Here is a 15,106-nt window from a genome sequence, read left to right on the forward strand (position 1 = left end):
CTCAGCATAGAGCCTGGTTCTTGAGATTTACTAATGAATGATAGCTATTAAATGTTAAAAATCATTTAAATATCACCATCACTATTATAATCAGCAGTTACAGTTCAAATACTCCTAAGGAATGTTACTAGATGTAGATGTACTGTCAATCATTTTGTTTGGGAGAGATGCTAGTAATAGGATTCATATTTTCATGGGTTAGCATAAGAAAAGCCTTCTCTAGTATCAATAGGCAATTATAAATCTCATCTCAGACTGGATTAAACAGAAATAATATACCCTGTGTTATTTATCTGGACATGGGCACTCTGGTGTCCACAAACTCTTGGCCCTTTTTATTAACAGAACATGACAAGAGAATGAAGCCAGACAGCACGTTGGCTGTGGAGCCCACACCTCACTCTCACTGTAGACTGGCTGGCTAAACTTTATATGTGCAAATTAGGGGCTTTAGGCCACAAGAAATTATTTTTAGTGCTAACATTTGATAATTAAGAGATGTACCTTGAAGACTCAAAGATTTTTCTTTTTCTTTTTTGCAGTTTTAGTACAGAGTCTACAGGGTCTCACTATACAGATTGGACTCGGAGTGATTCTCCTGTTTTCATCAAAGCTTTCTTAAGAAGCAAATTTATCTTTTTAAATGAAGCCACATAGCAACTCTAACCCAAGGTGATAGCTCAGAGGTAGGCTGGGTTCCAGAGAGAGGTAGCCCTGAATTTTAAGCAGTCTGTGAATGACATGCAACACAGAGAAGTGGAACAGGGAAAAACAACACCAGTGTAGTTCATTAGACTATAAGAGGCCACAATCACAGGACACATTTGAAGATAGTGACAGTTTAGATCTGAAAATGCAGGCCGTTTGAAGAAAGGGCTGCTGGTAGGATTTCAAACCTCTTCCCATGTTGATTTTCAAAATTACCACCTCATCACTCTAGGAGTGCATCCTAAGCCCACCTTCTACGCGGATATCATTGACTGTCCCTTCCTGGTACTTGGTTACATCCTTGATGATCTGCGTCATGTTCTGGGAAAACGTGCTGAGGTCTCTGGCCGTCCGAAGGTTGAAATGAAACTGAGACGTGGCCACGGCCTTCAGGCTCTCCTCGGAGGCCTCCTGCAGCCCCACCGAGATGATTTTCACTCCGTCTTTCCGCAGGGCCTGCGCAGCCGCTTCCACATCGTCCTCAGACTTGCCTGAAGCCAGGACCACCAACACGGGGGGAAACTGCTTCTTGTCCCTTCCGTTTGTGGGTGCAGAGAAATAGGTCTTGTGGGCCTCCCGAAGAGCCTTGCCTAGCTTCAGGGGCCCGCCGATGAACGCGAAGTTCTTCTTGAGGTGGCTCAGCATGGGGTTCCTGCTCCTGAAGGCGCTGAGGTGGAACTCGCTGTGGAGCGCGTCACTGTACTGGGCCAGGGCCACGCGGTACTTGGTGGGCTCTATGGGGAGACTGCTGATCATTCTGTTGAGGAATGTTTTCACCAGCGGAAAGTACTTGGTTCCCAGATGATCCGAGCTGTCCACCAGAAACACCACATCCGCGTACTCAGGGCCTAAGGAACCACAGAAAGAAAGAAAAGAAAAAATCCAAAGAAACATGAACGAAGCAACAACTTTAAAAGTTTTCTTCTATATTTTTCATATGGGGAAAATTTAGTTTTCATTTTCTTGGTTTCTTCCGAATAAACTGAACATGGTAGTTAGAAGCTGCACATTGTCACTCTCTCAAAAAAAGAAAGGTTTGGGCTGGCCAGATAATTCAGAGGACTAAAGCACCTGCTTAGGCAGGTTCAGGGACCTGGGTTCGATCCCCAGTGTGCCATGCCTGGCCCGTCCTTGGGGCGAGCTGAGAGGACTGAGACCGGGCGTGGCGGTGCCCACCTGTAGTCCCAGCACTTGGGAGGCTGAAAACAGGAGGATCACTACGAGTCTGATCTATGTAGTGAGACTCTGTAGATCCTGTACTACATACTTAAAACAACAGCAACAACAACAACAAAAACAAACCAGAAAGGTTTGTTGGGGGGGTCTGATTTCTTTCTATAATTTCTCATTGGAATTGATCACAAAATTAAGCATCATTTTTTAGAAAGAATTAATTGATTAGGAATAGGTAAATTCAGAGAAATAAAAATCGTGAGTTTTTATGTAGTTAACAGATAATTTCACCTTGTACCTTTTTTTGGCCTTCATTTATTTTATTTTATTTCATTTTTTGGTAGAACCAGGGATTGAACTCAGGCTCTTGCACTTGCCAGGCAAGTGCTTATCCTACTGAGCCATTTCCCAGCCCATTTATTATTTATTTATTATTATTTTTTGCTTTCAGAATATGTGCACAATTTATCAATAAGGTAAATATTTTAACTGAGAATCAGACTAAAACTTGAATTGGTTTTAATGATGGAATAAGAATAGTTCCTTGTATTATCATTTAAGCACTGTAACAAGGCATCTTATTAGTTATATTAATTTTGTATTCTAAAGTGTCAGGTTTATGAGCTTAAAAAAGAACATAGGAGTTTGGGTTAATATAGTTCAAAGCTATTTATAATATTTTTGATGACTCAGGTGAGTATAATAATTGGTAAATTTATTCATACATAAAATGTGATATCAATATATTTTAAGCTAGAAAAGGGATTGTAGTTTTAGTTTCCATTTAAAATACGACTTTTATATAAGAACATAATACTTCATTGAACACTCCCCAATACTCCATTGAATACTTCATTGAATTATATATTTACACAATAGAGAATCCCAGGGTTCCCACACCAGTGTCATTTACTGACTGCCTGCTGGGCTGGACTCAATTCTCATTCCTTAGCATAAGATACATTATTTCTTCTTCAGGGAAGGGAAGGAAGTGAGTGCATGTGTGTGTGTGTGTGTGTGTGTGTGTGTGTGTGTGTGTGTGTGTGTGTAATAAGAGTCCCAACTGCATTTTCAGCTAACTCTGAGCTCTTTCAAGCCATTCAATTCATTGGGGCCTCAGTTTCCTCTACAATAAGTAGATTTAGTTAGAAAATACCTAGAGTGCCTCCTCAGTCTGAAGTTATACTCATTCAAAATTAATAAACTTCAGTTTTATGTAACTCATAGGAAAGCCATGTTAGCTCCTGTGTGCTGCTTGTTTCATTCACTTTACAGTAGTCTTGCCAACACAGAGTAGACAAAATAAGCTTAGTTTTTAAGAAAAGCTTATTCCATCCAATCAGATTTATTCTACACTTATCTAGGCAGCAGGATCCTGGGGTCAGGAGCAGGGAGGGCAAATCTACACTTGCATCCAAGGGAGGCTGGCTGCTCAGTGAACCCCATACAGGATGCCTCAGCTTGTGGCCAGTGAGATCTGTCCGGTCAGGAATCTGTCTCCAGATCTTGAGTGGGAAAGAAGTGTTGGTGTTTGATAAAAGTGGTGGATCCAAGCTCTGATCAGGTCTTTCTTTATGTCTGATTCATGAAATGATTGAGAGGGGAGGGGAATGTTTCTTTTTAAAACAGTTAAACATGGAGGGGTAACTTTTGCAGGGTAAACTCTAGTTTACCTCATCACAAACTTGCTTCTGAGGTCAGAGTCCTCGATGAAACAGTAAAGACCAAGTCAGGTGGTTCAGGACACAAACTGACCAAGGCAAGGACCTGTTGTGTAGGCAGTGGTAGAGGTAGTGAAGAGCCAGTCATGTGTGCACTTTCACGCCACTGAATAAGCTGCTGACAGCCAGTACACTCTCGTGGAACTTTCTCTCCAGGGCAAAGCATCTCCCTTACAATGAGCAAACACTCTAAGCTGAAGCAAAATGTAGACACTTACCTAACACAACCTTATAGCACAAATGTAAGACAGACAATTCCAAAGTTTCAAGGCCTGAATCTAACAGCAATAGAATTTTTATATGACCTCCTAGAAGACTAAAATGGGCTGAAACTAAGGATAAAATGGCAGTTTTAATATATTTCTGTCATCAAAAAGGAAGGTCCATAATTTTCAAAGGAACACAAGGTGACCTGAAATGGTTTTTAAAAATTGATCTCTGGGTAGTGGTGTAAGACTGTGATTTTAAAAAGCTGTGAGAGTGAGGTAGGGCCCAAATAGTGAGACACTGTGTGTGTGTGTGTGTGTGTGTGTGTGTGTGTGTGTGTGTGAGAGAGAGAGAGAGAGAGAGAGAGAGAGAGAGAGAGAGAAGGGCTGGGGTATAGCTCAGTGCAAAGGCCCTTGGTTCCATTCCCAGTAATAAAAAAGAATGATCTACTCCCATCTTCATTTCCATCAGAAACAAAACAAAACAAAACAAAATAAAAACTAACTTTTAAGTAAGTCAAAATCATTTATTGCCTATTTACTACAATGAAAATCAAGGAAAAGAATTCTTTCATTTTTTCCTTACCAGAATCTTGGTTCACAGAAACATGGAAACAAATTGTTATAAGGAACAAAATCAGCAGCATTTTCATATATGACCTGAAAACACTCCAACTTGAAATCTGAAAGGCAAAAATATAAACATCTAAAGTTGTGATGGCTATTGCTCATGAATCAAGACTCTCACACACACAAAAGCACCGAACATGACATAACGAGCTGGAACAGGGCCAGGAATGTCTGCAGGTCACCGACCTTCTGATCTTGAAGTGCCTTAGGGAACAATGACCCTTCTTCACTCACAAAGTTGTTAAGTTCTTGCTGGTTGTCAAAGCCTGTAGAAGCGAGACAGAACTGTCAGAGGAGGTTAGACAAATATCTCTAGTTCCAATAAAATTACGTACTCAGTCTGATCTTCTCCCTCTAGCCTAGTGTCATCCTCTGACTACTTGCTGTCATAACAATGCAGAGTACACAGCTGAGACACAGTCTCCATCCGTAACACAATCTCACCATTCTGAACATGGAGTGTGTTTCACCTTTGAGCACTAAGTATTTCTAGATGTGGTCAAGATTCTATCATTCTCCCCTCCTAGTTAGAAATGTAATCATTTTCTCTTATCTTTAAAGTTGAGAGGAGAATCAATTAGCAGTGACTTTCCATATTCTGCAGAATGTCTTCCACTTCAGAATGAGGAGCTCAGTTTGTTTCCAGCTACCTAGAATTGCCTAAGGCAAGGGTTATAGAATTACAGTTTGGGGTGAAAACATTTTCAGTCACCTTGAAATGTTTATTTAATGGACTGAAACTTGCTGTTAATGATGATGAAAATAAAGATTGTCATGAAGCACACAGAGTTTATTCATTTTTTAATCATATTCAATCATCTAAGAAAAGATGGATTGATCCATTAATAAGCAAGCACTGAATCTGGTCATGGTGGCATGAGCCTGTAATCCCAGAGCTGGGGAGGCTGAAAACAGGAGGATCACTGTGAGTTCAAGCTGCATAGTGAGACCCTGAAAAAAAAAAAAAGCAACCATCTTCTCCCGTGTCTTCCATTATTGCTACCCAATTCTTATTTACAGCATTTTTTTCTGGCTCTTCCACTTTCTAGCACTTACCATTTTACCTATTCTAAGACTGAACGTTTGACATATAAAATTGTATCCCTATTCTTCACCTATTCCATTGTCCTGATATTGTGCAATTTGGGCCTCTACTGTAGTATCTTATAAAAAGTCAGACCACACACACTTTTGAAGTTATGTCAAATTTTCAGTCCAATTTAAGTGGCAATAAGTGAGCTGGAAGGGAAATCTTGAGAGGTTATTTTTATTTTAGCCCTTTCATTTTAGAGATAGTCCCAGAGTGAATTGCCCCAAGTGAACACTATGTCACACCATCTGTACAATTTTATGAATGGGTATAGCAATGATAAATTCTTCCTTTCATTGAACCTTCACCATGTGTCAGGTCCTGTTCTAACAACTTTACATTGGTTCTTCTGTTTGATATTGATGATAACCACAGTAGAGATAGGATAATTTTTATTTTGTAGGTAATGAAACAGATTCCTAAGGGAAAAGTAACTGGGGCAAGGTCACACTGGTAAAATGTGACACACTGAAACTAGAACACATATCTGTTTGACTCCTAAATCTGTCATTTAAAACTCAGCCTGCATCCCAAACTTGACGTTATAAACACAAAGTGTGTCTGAATTTCTTCATTTTATGTTGTTTTCCTGAGTACTGGAGATGTTGGTTCTTGTTTATATATCTTTTTATTTTTGCTTTTCAAACCCATTGCTTTATACCATTTTCTTTCTGTTTATATTACTGGTGTGAGCCTTATAAATTAAAGTCATTTCTTATAACTTCAAAAGTTCTGAAGTTCTGAGAAATACAAGAGAAAATGTTTGGGGCTGAATCCATAAAGTCAATGTCAAAATTTACAGCAGTCAGGGCCAGGGAGATGGTTCAATGGAATAAGAGCTTGCCTGGCAAGCGCAAGGGCCTGAGTTCAATCGCTGGTTCCACCACAAAAAAAAAAAAAAAAAAAAAGAAAAAAGAAAAAAAATTACAGCAGTCAAGAAAGGAAGGTACTGGATACAGAAGCAAGGATTAGGTAAGGCCACATTAGCCCTAAAGCAGCATGTGGCATTTGGAAATTACCCCATGCTAATGGCCAGTGCCACTGGTCCATGACAAGTTGGTTTCTTCAGGTCAGCATCTTCTGTAGTAATTGTCTTGCAGTTTTTAAACGGAATCCCAAAGATGGTGTGCCAGAGACTACACAATGCTGAAGCCCAGTGAAGAGCTTGTTTGAGGTCCTCTTATGTTCCACCTTGCATGTATATGGGTGGAGTATCTGTGGGACAATTTGTGGGGCTCAACTTGCAAGTTCAAGTTTGGGAAGCAGGGAGAATGGGTCCAGTTTTACTATATCAAAACATGGATAAAGTCCCTATAGTCTATATGTTGTTCTACCAAATATAACCAGGATTTGCATACTAAAATTGTAAAAATATCTAATGACTTGAATACATATGAAGGAAATATTTAAAATAATCAACATAGCATGTAAATTCATAGTACACTTAATGTGACAGTGAGACTGATTGTCCCTTATTATAAAACAAAGGGATGGTCTCTCTGATGTGAATTGCATTTCAATCCATTGTGAATCAAACAATCTGAAGATAATGCTGTCTGGCTTAAGTTATACGCTATGAAATCCTTTCAAAATATCTATATTTCTTCAACTTTTTTGTTAAGAAGGTAATATATTTCTCTCTTAAACTAAGCGGCAAAAGCAAAACAGTGACTCAGGCCTTGGCTTTGGACACAGAATGCTTAGAACTTGTGTAACCCCTCTCTTGAGGCTCTAGAGAACCAGAGGTTTCAGGGAAAATTCTGCCCTATGCAAGCCAATTCATAAATCAGGTCATGTTTGAAAAAAAAAAAGATGTGCAAGCCCAGATGGGACACAGAGAGACTTTAGCGAAGTTAAATGTTACTTTTTTCACCAGGCGTGCAGGGTACTGTACATCATTTTTAAATATTAATTTTATTTTTCTTTAGAAACAAAAATATCAGCTGTTTTACTGTAATAAATAACACTAAGTTTTTTCCATAGTGTTGATAAAGGGCTATTTGCTTATTTAGTCCTTGATATTTTCACTGTTTTCCTTCCTCAAATCACTCTACTCATAAGTGAAAAGGTACAAAGCAAAATATTTGAAGCCAGATTCCAGTTCATGTTACCATGCTGCAGGTTCAATCTTTGGCACACAGCATGCACAAAAAATATTCAATCAGTGATGGGAAGAAAACAAAATACGGGCTCCCCGAGTGAGCAAGTTGCAAAGTTTTTGCTGTTCATGTTGTATTTCCCTCTAGTGCATTTTCTGCAATAAAAAACCAGTTCCATGAGCTGATCATATCTAAACAAGGCCTTGAAGGTGACCTTGCCACTTTGTAAAGTGAACACTTTGCTGTGTTGAAGAGGCTCTTGGCTGAAGAGAAAGAGCACAGGACACAGAGTCTCATGATGGAAGTTCTACTCCATCCTGCACTTTTGTGTGATGAAGGACAACTGTTTCACTATGGTTCTAATCTAAACTTCTAAGGATTGTATTCTAACTCCCAGGTAGCACTATAGTTCAACCTAGCAGTTATCATCAAGAGAACTATCACTGCCCCTCAGAGCACCACGGGTGGCCCACTCTGGGCTGGGGTCAGCATCAGCTAGGGAAAGAGGAAGTCCTGACCATTTATCTTTCTGGGTCCAAGAGTCTTCTAGAATCCCTTAGGGCTCAACTACAGGAAGTACAGGGAGCTAAAACTTCAACAATGCAAATCCCTTGAAATTAACTGCCCAATGTAGTAACTAGGAAAATGGGATAAATCCCAAAGAAATACAGAGATACTAAAATACTAAACATCAGAGCTGAAATCAGAAAACTGAAAAATTATGGGTAAAATAAAGAAAATTAATCTCTGAAGAGACAAATCTTTGATCAACACAACATTTTGCTCTTCTTAGCAAGGCCTAAGCTCAGGAGAAATTAAGCAGAGCCTGCCAGGTGAGCTTTTACTAGAGCTTACTCAACCATGGGAAAGGAAATATGCTGTCCTAGCTCCTGTTTAACAGGAAAAGGTGAATACCCACTCTCTGCCCACTCTAGCTATCCAGTCTCACCAAAGGCAAGGGTAGGGTGAAGAAACAGAAGTTAAGCTCACAGTGCAGAAGCACAGACCTATTAAAAGAGTGAGATCTAATCACAGGACTCCAGCGCAGTCTGCCTCCCTCTACGCCTTACCACCTTATCAATAAAGGCCTATTTACAGCAATTCCTTTCACCCAGGATGTCATAACCAGATGTACAGTACATTACAAGACATACCAAAAGGGCAAAATGAACAACTTCAAGAGGCATATTAAGCATCAAAACTAGATTCAGATATGGCAGGTAGTTTGGAATTTCTAGACCAGTAACTGAAGACAACAATCATTAATATTCTAAGGGCTCTAATGGACAAAGTAGATGGTCTGCAAAGTAGGCAATGTAAACAGAAACACATAAATTTCATTAAAGAACCAAAGGAAAATGCAAGAGACTTAAAAAAAAAAAACCCTTTATAACAGAACTCAAGAATGCCTTTGATGGGTTTAGTAGTAGATTGGGCACAGCTGAAGAAAGAATTTCTGAGTTTGAGGCCATCTCAACAGAAATCTCCAAAACTAAAAAACAAGAAGAACCAAAACTGCAAAATCAGAGCAAAATATCCAAGAACTGCAGGAGAACTACAAAAGTATTAACAAATATAATGAGAATACTAACAGAAGAAATAGGACAAGAGAAAAATTTTGAAATAATAATGAACAAGAATTTTCTCCAAAATTAATGCAAGAGAGAATCAAAGAGAATAAATGTCAAAACACTACATACAGGCACACCATTTTTCAAATTTTAGAAAAATGAAAGATAAATTAAAAATCCCCAAAAAAACCTAGGAAAACCTTCATCTATAGAGAAATAAAGACAAAAATTACATCCAATTCCTCAGAAACCAGGAGAGCAAGAAATGTGTGGAGTAAAATACTATATAGCATTGAGAAAATTCTTTACTCTGCAAAATGATCCTTTAAAGGAAAGAGAACTAAGAAGACATCTTTTCAATAAATGGTACTAGGGAAATGAGATTCCCACATGCAATGGAGTGAAACTGGACCTCTATCTCCCACCAACCACAAAAACACCTCAAAATGGATAAAAATATCTGAAATCAGTAAAACCCTTTAAAAAACCAGAGAGATAAGCTGCTTGACTTTGGGCTTGGCAATGATTTTTGGATACCTAAAGCTCAGGCTTCAAAAACAAAAGCTAAAGCTAAAAACCCTCTGCAGAATAGAGTAAATAACCAACAAAATACAAAGGCAGCTTACACATTAAGAAAAAACCCATTTTAAACTATATACATGATAAGTAGTTAATGCAAAAATATAAGTAAAACATACACAACTCAATACCTGATCACCGAAAGGCACACAGCAAGAAATAGATTAAATGAAACTGAACAGGTGGTGCACAGGAGTGATTCAGCTTTGAGAAAGATACTGAAACTACTAATTCATCAGTGCATGTCACACTGCCTGTTTATCCCCAACTGCCTTATATGGGGATCATTTTCTGAGAGTAGGAAAATGATATAGATAAAATCTTACTAAAGAGTGTTAAAAAAGGAATAACTGAGGGTAAAATAAAACTTTATTTTTGTTATTCTTAACTGATTTTATAGATAAAAGTTTGTTGAAAATAATAGCAATAATATGTTTAAGTGTGTGTGTGCATGTGTGTGTGTGTGTGTGTGTGTGTGTAATGATAATGTTGTTATAATGGAAAGAGGAAGGAATTAGAATTACATGTTTTATTATAAGGTCTCCATTATTTGTGATACTTGAAAGTGGATTTAGATTAGTAGTAAATGTATATTATAAAATTTAGGGAAACCATAACATTTTTTAAAAGTATATTATATTAAGAAAGAGGGGAAAGGCAGCCATAAAAGCTCAGGTGAAATCAGAAAAGGCAAAAAAAAAAAAAAAAGTAGAAGACAAAAATAAGAGCAAGGACCATCAATAGAAATGAGTGAAAAATATGGTAGAATTAATGTGACTGTAATGCTGAATGGTTTAAAGGTAACCATGAAAAGAGACTGTCAGAATGGAACAAATTCAAGACTCAATACATGTTCTCTAAAAAAAAGCCACCTCAATTATAAAGACACATTTTGATTGAAAGTAAATGGGGGAACAAAGACGTACCATGCTAACATTAGTGCCCATATTAATTTTGACACAGCAAACTTTATAAGCAAGCACAGTTTTTAGGGATAGAGAGGAAAATTACACGATGGTGGTCCTCCAAGGAAACATAATAGTTAACATGTGTATGCATAAAAGTGTAAAATTAATTGAGCAAAATCTAATAGAATGGCAGAGACAAAAGTGAATCCACTATTACAATTGCAGACTTTAACACCCATCTATCAGAAGTGTATAAAGGACAGATTTGTACTAAACATCAGTGTCGATCAACTGTATAAAATAAACATCTATAGACTACTTTTTCCATCAACACTGAACACACATTCTTCTCAAACCCAGAAGGGACAGCCACCAAGATAAGCCACATTCTGGCTCATAAAACTCAAAATTGGTGGGGTGTGGTGGCACAAGCTCTAATCCCAGCACTTGAGAGGCCATGGTAGGAGGATCACCAGGAGTTTGAGGCCATCCTGGGCTACATAGTAAGAACCTGTCTCAAACAAACAAGCAAACAAACAGTACAACCTTATTTTAAAGGAAATCACACAATATCTTCTCTTGGGCTGACAATGAAACTAAACCACAAACTGATAACAGAGATCGCCAAACAAATCCCCAAATGCACGGAGACTGAACAATGTACTTCTGAGTAACACATGGATCAAAAATTAAATTTCAAGGAAAAAATGTTTTGAATTCAATGAAAATGTAAATAACTTACCAAAGTTTGTGGGATACACTGAAAAGTGCTTAGAAATCCATCACATGGGATGCATATATTGGCAAAAACAAAAGACATGAAATCAATCATCTAAGCTTCTCCCTTCAGAAACAAAAAAAGAACAAATTAAATTCAAAATGCAGCAATAATATTAAAGCATAATTTCAACAAAAAATAAAAAGAAATCAAAGGAAAAATTAGCAGAACCAAGTTCCCCCCCCCAAAGGTCAATAAAATTATATATCCCTACCCAGATTAACTAAGAAAGAGAAGAGAAAGGATACAAATTACTAGTATCAGAAATTAAATATGATAGCTCACTACATATCACATGGACACTCAAAGATTAGTCAGGTAATGTTAAGAACAATGCTGTGTCCATGAGTTTGACAATCCGGATAAAGCGGGCCAACTCCTCCTCATAGGACATAATCTGCCAATATTCACACAAGAAAAAATAGATAATGTGAACAGGGCTATATCAACTGAAGAAATTAAACCAATAATTAATCATCTTCCAAAAGAGAAAGCATTAGACCTAAGTGTGTTCACTGGTGTGCACTACCAAAGATTTAAGAAGAATCCTACATCAGTTCTCTATAATCTCCTTCAGCGATGGAAGCAGAAGGAATACATCCTAACTCATCCTATGAAGCCAGCATTGTCCTAACACCAAACCCACAAAGGTATTATAAGAAAGCTACAAACTTGTATATCTCATGTAAATAGATGCAAACATGCTGAATAAAAGATTTTTGTTCAGAACCATAGCCAACATTGTATAAAAAGATGTTTAACAAAAATCAGTTGGAATTTATCACAAATGTGTAAAACTGGCTTAATATTTGAAAAGCAATTAATGTAATACCAGCAAGTGCTTATGCCACTGAGCTAACTCCCCAGCCCTTAATGTAATACATTTTATCGATGAACTAAACAAGAGTCATATAAGCCTAACTATAGAGGCATGAAAAGGATTCTAAAAAATCCAGAACTCATGATAAAACTCAGTTAAGTAGGAGTAGAGAGAGTCACCTCCACTTGATAAAGCATGGAAAAACCCACAGTAAGTAATATCATACTGTAACAGAAACTAGAATATTTCCCACTAATATCAAGAATAAGGCAAGAATTTTCACTTTCAATACTGCTTCCAAAATCACATTGGAAATTTTCACTAATAAGATTAGAGAAGAAAATAAAAATTACGCCTATGGGGAAGAAAAAGTAAAACTGTCTTCATTCACAGATAGAAAGACTATGTCTGAAAGAGACAACAACAAAAAGAACTGGAACTAATAAACAACTAGAAGAGGGCTGGCCAAATAGCTCAGCAGATTAAAGGGCCTGCAAGCAGGCTCTGGGGCCAGGGGTTCCATCCCCAGGCCTGCCATGCTGGACCCGCCCCCAGGCACACTGAGATGGCAATTGAGACTGGGCGTGGTGGCGCGCACCTGTAATCCCAGCTCTTGGGAGGCTGTAGACAGGCAGATCACTACTCTAGTAGTGAGACCCAAAACACCCTGTAGACCCATCCCTAAAATACAATAAATAAATAAATAAATAAATAAAGATAAAATAAAAATAAACAACTACAGCAAGACTGCAGGAAGTAAGGTTAATACACAAAAAAACAACATCCTATCTATCTGTCTATCTATCTATCTATCTATCTATCTATCTATCTATCTATCTGCAATGAACATTTGGAATGTGATATTAAAAAAAACATTGCACCATTTTTTTTTTTAGTTCCTCCATGAAGTCCTTAATAGTAGTGCTTAAAGTAATAGTTCTCTCATTGTAAGAGTAGAACAAAATAAGTCCATTATCTGTAGAAGGAAAACCACAAAATTCTCATAACAGAATCCAAAGCAGAGCTAAATAAATGGGAACATTCCATGTTCATAGACAGGAAAAGTAGCTATTGCCAAGACACCAGGTCTTCTCAACATTTTCTAAAGACTCATGTGTCACAATAAAATCAAAGCAGGTTATTTTGTGGCTATTGACAAAGTAATGCTAAAGTATATATGAAAAAGCAAAACAGAATTACCAACACAATACAGGAGAAGAAGTAAGGCTGACACTACCTGCCTCCACGACTTTCTATAAATCTGTGGTAAATGGGCATTACAGTATTGATGCAAAATCAGCAAAACAGACAAGAGAGCACAGAAATAGAGCCATACAAGTATAGTCAGTGAATCCCTTCAGAAAAATTTACTAAAAATGAATCACAGATTTAAACATAGAATGCAAAAATGTAAAACTCATTCATACTATAATAGAAAAATGTGGGACCATGTGGCTGGTGAGAGGAACGTAAGTTCAGCTCTTCCCTTTTTCCGCTGACCCAGAATAGTGCAACTGGCAAGAGAAGTCTGAGATTGAATCCTCCCTGCCTCTGCTGGTGGGACTCAGGGCCCAGAGACCTGTGGGGAGACTGACAACACAGTAGGACCCCAGCCAAGGAGCACACAATGGATAGACAGAACTAGAGGCATGGAAATATCACATGCCACATTAACAAAATGAGCCAACAGAGGATCTCTAACCTTTCTTTATATTTTTTTATACGTGTCTTCCTTCTTTCATTAAGTATCTCACTTGATTTATGATACTTTAATGTGAGTAAACATTATCTCTTCTCTTTCTGGTTCACTTCAAAATTCCTAGGCCTTTTCTTCCAATCCTTCCCTCCAGTGTCCTACAATTACCCAAAAACCTAGATGATCAATCATCCTGTGCCCACTAACCTTGCTCCTACTATATTTAACCTCATTCATGTCTCCATCCTACTCCCTATACCCCTGAATGCCCCCTCATGCACACAACAGGGTAAAATCACTCTACTAAGTGAAAAATCATGGCATACAAGTTCCTGGAATAAGCTGGATTATATTATATTTCTGTAGACCTTCCAATAGCTATGGGTATCAGGGTAACAGTTAGTTACCACAGTTTGTCAGTAGCCAGGCTGTACTTGAGTCTGTTGTTATTGCCAACTAAACTGCCTTAACCAGGATGTCATATATTCTATAACCAGTTTTTCCCTGCTGTATGACAATACTGCAATTGTAAGGCTCACCATAGTCCAGGATCAAAGGAATGGGCCCTAAGTCCAATTGAAATATTAATTCCTCAGACTTAATATATTGGGAAGGTACATTCTTGCAATAGATATGAAGACCAAGAACCACCTACATCTAGCAGACATCTGGAGAAACATACACCTCCTAAGAGAGCCTTGCCACCAGTGATAAGGCTATCTAACATAAGAAATCTCCAAGCATCAACACAGAAAACAAAACAAAGTAGAAAATAGAAAATAACAAGATGAGGAAGCAAAATCCCAAACACCCAGCTCATCCAGGACAAGTGCAGAGCACAAAGAAAAAGAGGAAATTGGGGGCCAACAAATGGAACTCTCTGAAATTATAGCAGCAAAAATGAAAAAACAAATGGAAAAGACCATAGAAAAAATAATCACTAAGATTTAAGAAGAAATGACTATCAAAACAAAAGACATTAAAGCAGATGCAGGTAAACAATAGAGGAGCTCAGGAAAATGATGGAAACTGTGAATGTGTGTGGGAGGCAAATAACTCCAGGCCTCCAACATTATTGCAAGTCAGTCTTTCTAAATCCTGTAAATCTCAGCTGAATTCTACAAGAC

At 37.9% G+C, this 15,106-nt stretch overlaps 1 protein-coding gene across 1 annotated transcript in view; it reads right to left on the bottom strand.

The window, feature by feature from the left end:
- The window catches only part of Col6a6 (collagen type VI alpha 6 chain), a 119,842-nt gene extending 108,319 nt beyond the window's left edge, over window positions 1-11,523 (bottom strand). Inside the window, exons 1-4 of the mRNA XM_004625220.2 lie at window positions 11,428-11,523; window positions 4,625-4,704; window positions 4,395-4,491; window positions 960-1,556 (exon numbers count right to left, since the gene is read on the bottom strand). Coding sequence (XP_004625277.2) covers window positions 960-1,556; window positions 4,395-4,461 — 664 coding nt within the window. The 5' untranslated portion in view covers window positions 4,462-4,491; window positions 4,625-4,704; window positions 11,428-11,523. The remainder of the gene's footprint in view (window positions 1-959; window positions 1,557-4,394; window positions 4,492-4,624; window positions 4,705-11,427) is intronic.
- Window positions 11,524-15,106: the final 3,583 nt, after the last annotated feature.

Source organism: Octodon degus, unplaced genomic scaffold, assembly GCF_000260255.1.
Source record: "Octodon degus isolate 3935 unplaced genomic scaffold, OctDeg1.0 scaffold00008, whole genome shotgun sequence".
Classification (NCBI taxonomy): domain Eukaryota; kingdom Metazoa; phylum Chordata; class Mammalia; order Rodentia; family Octodontidae; genus Octodon; species Octodon degus.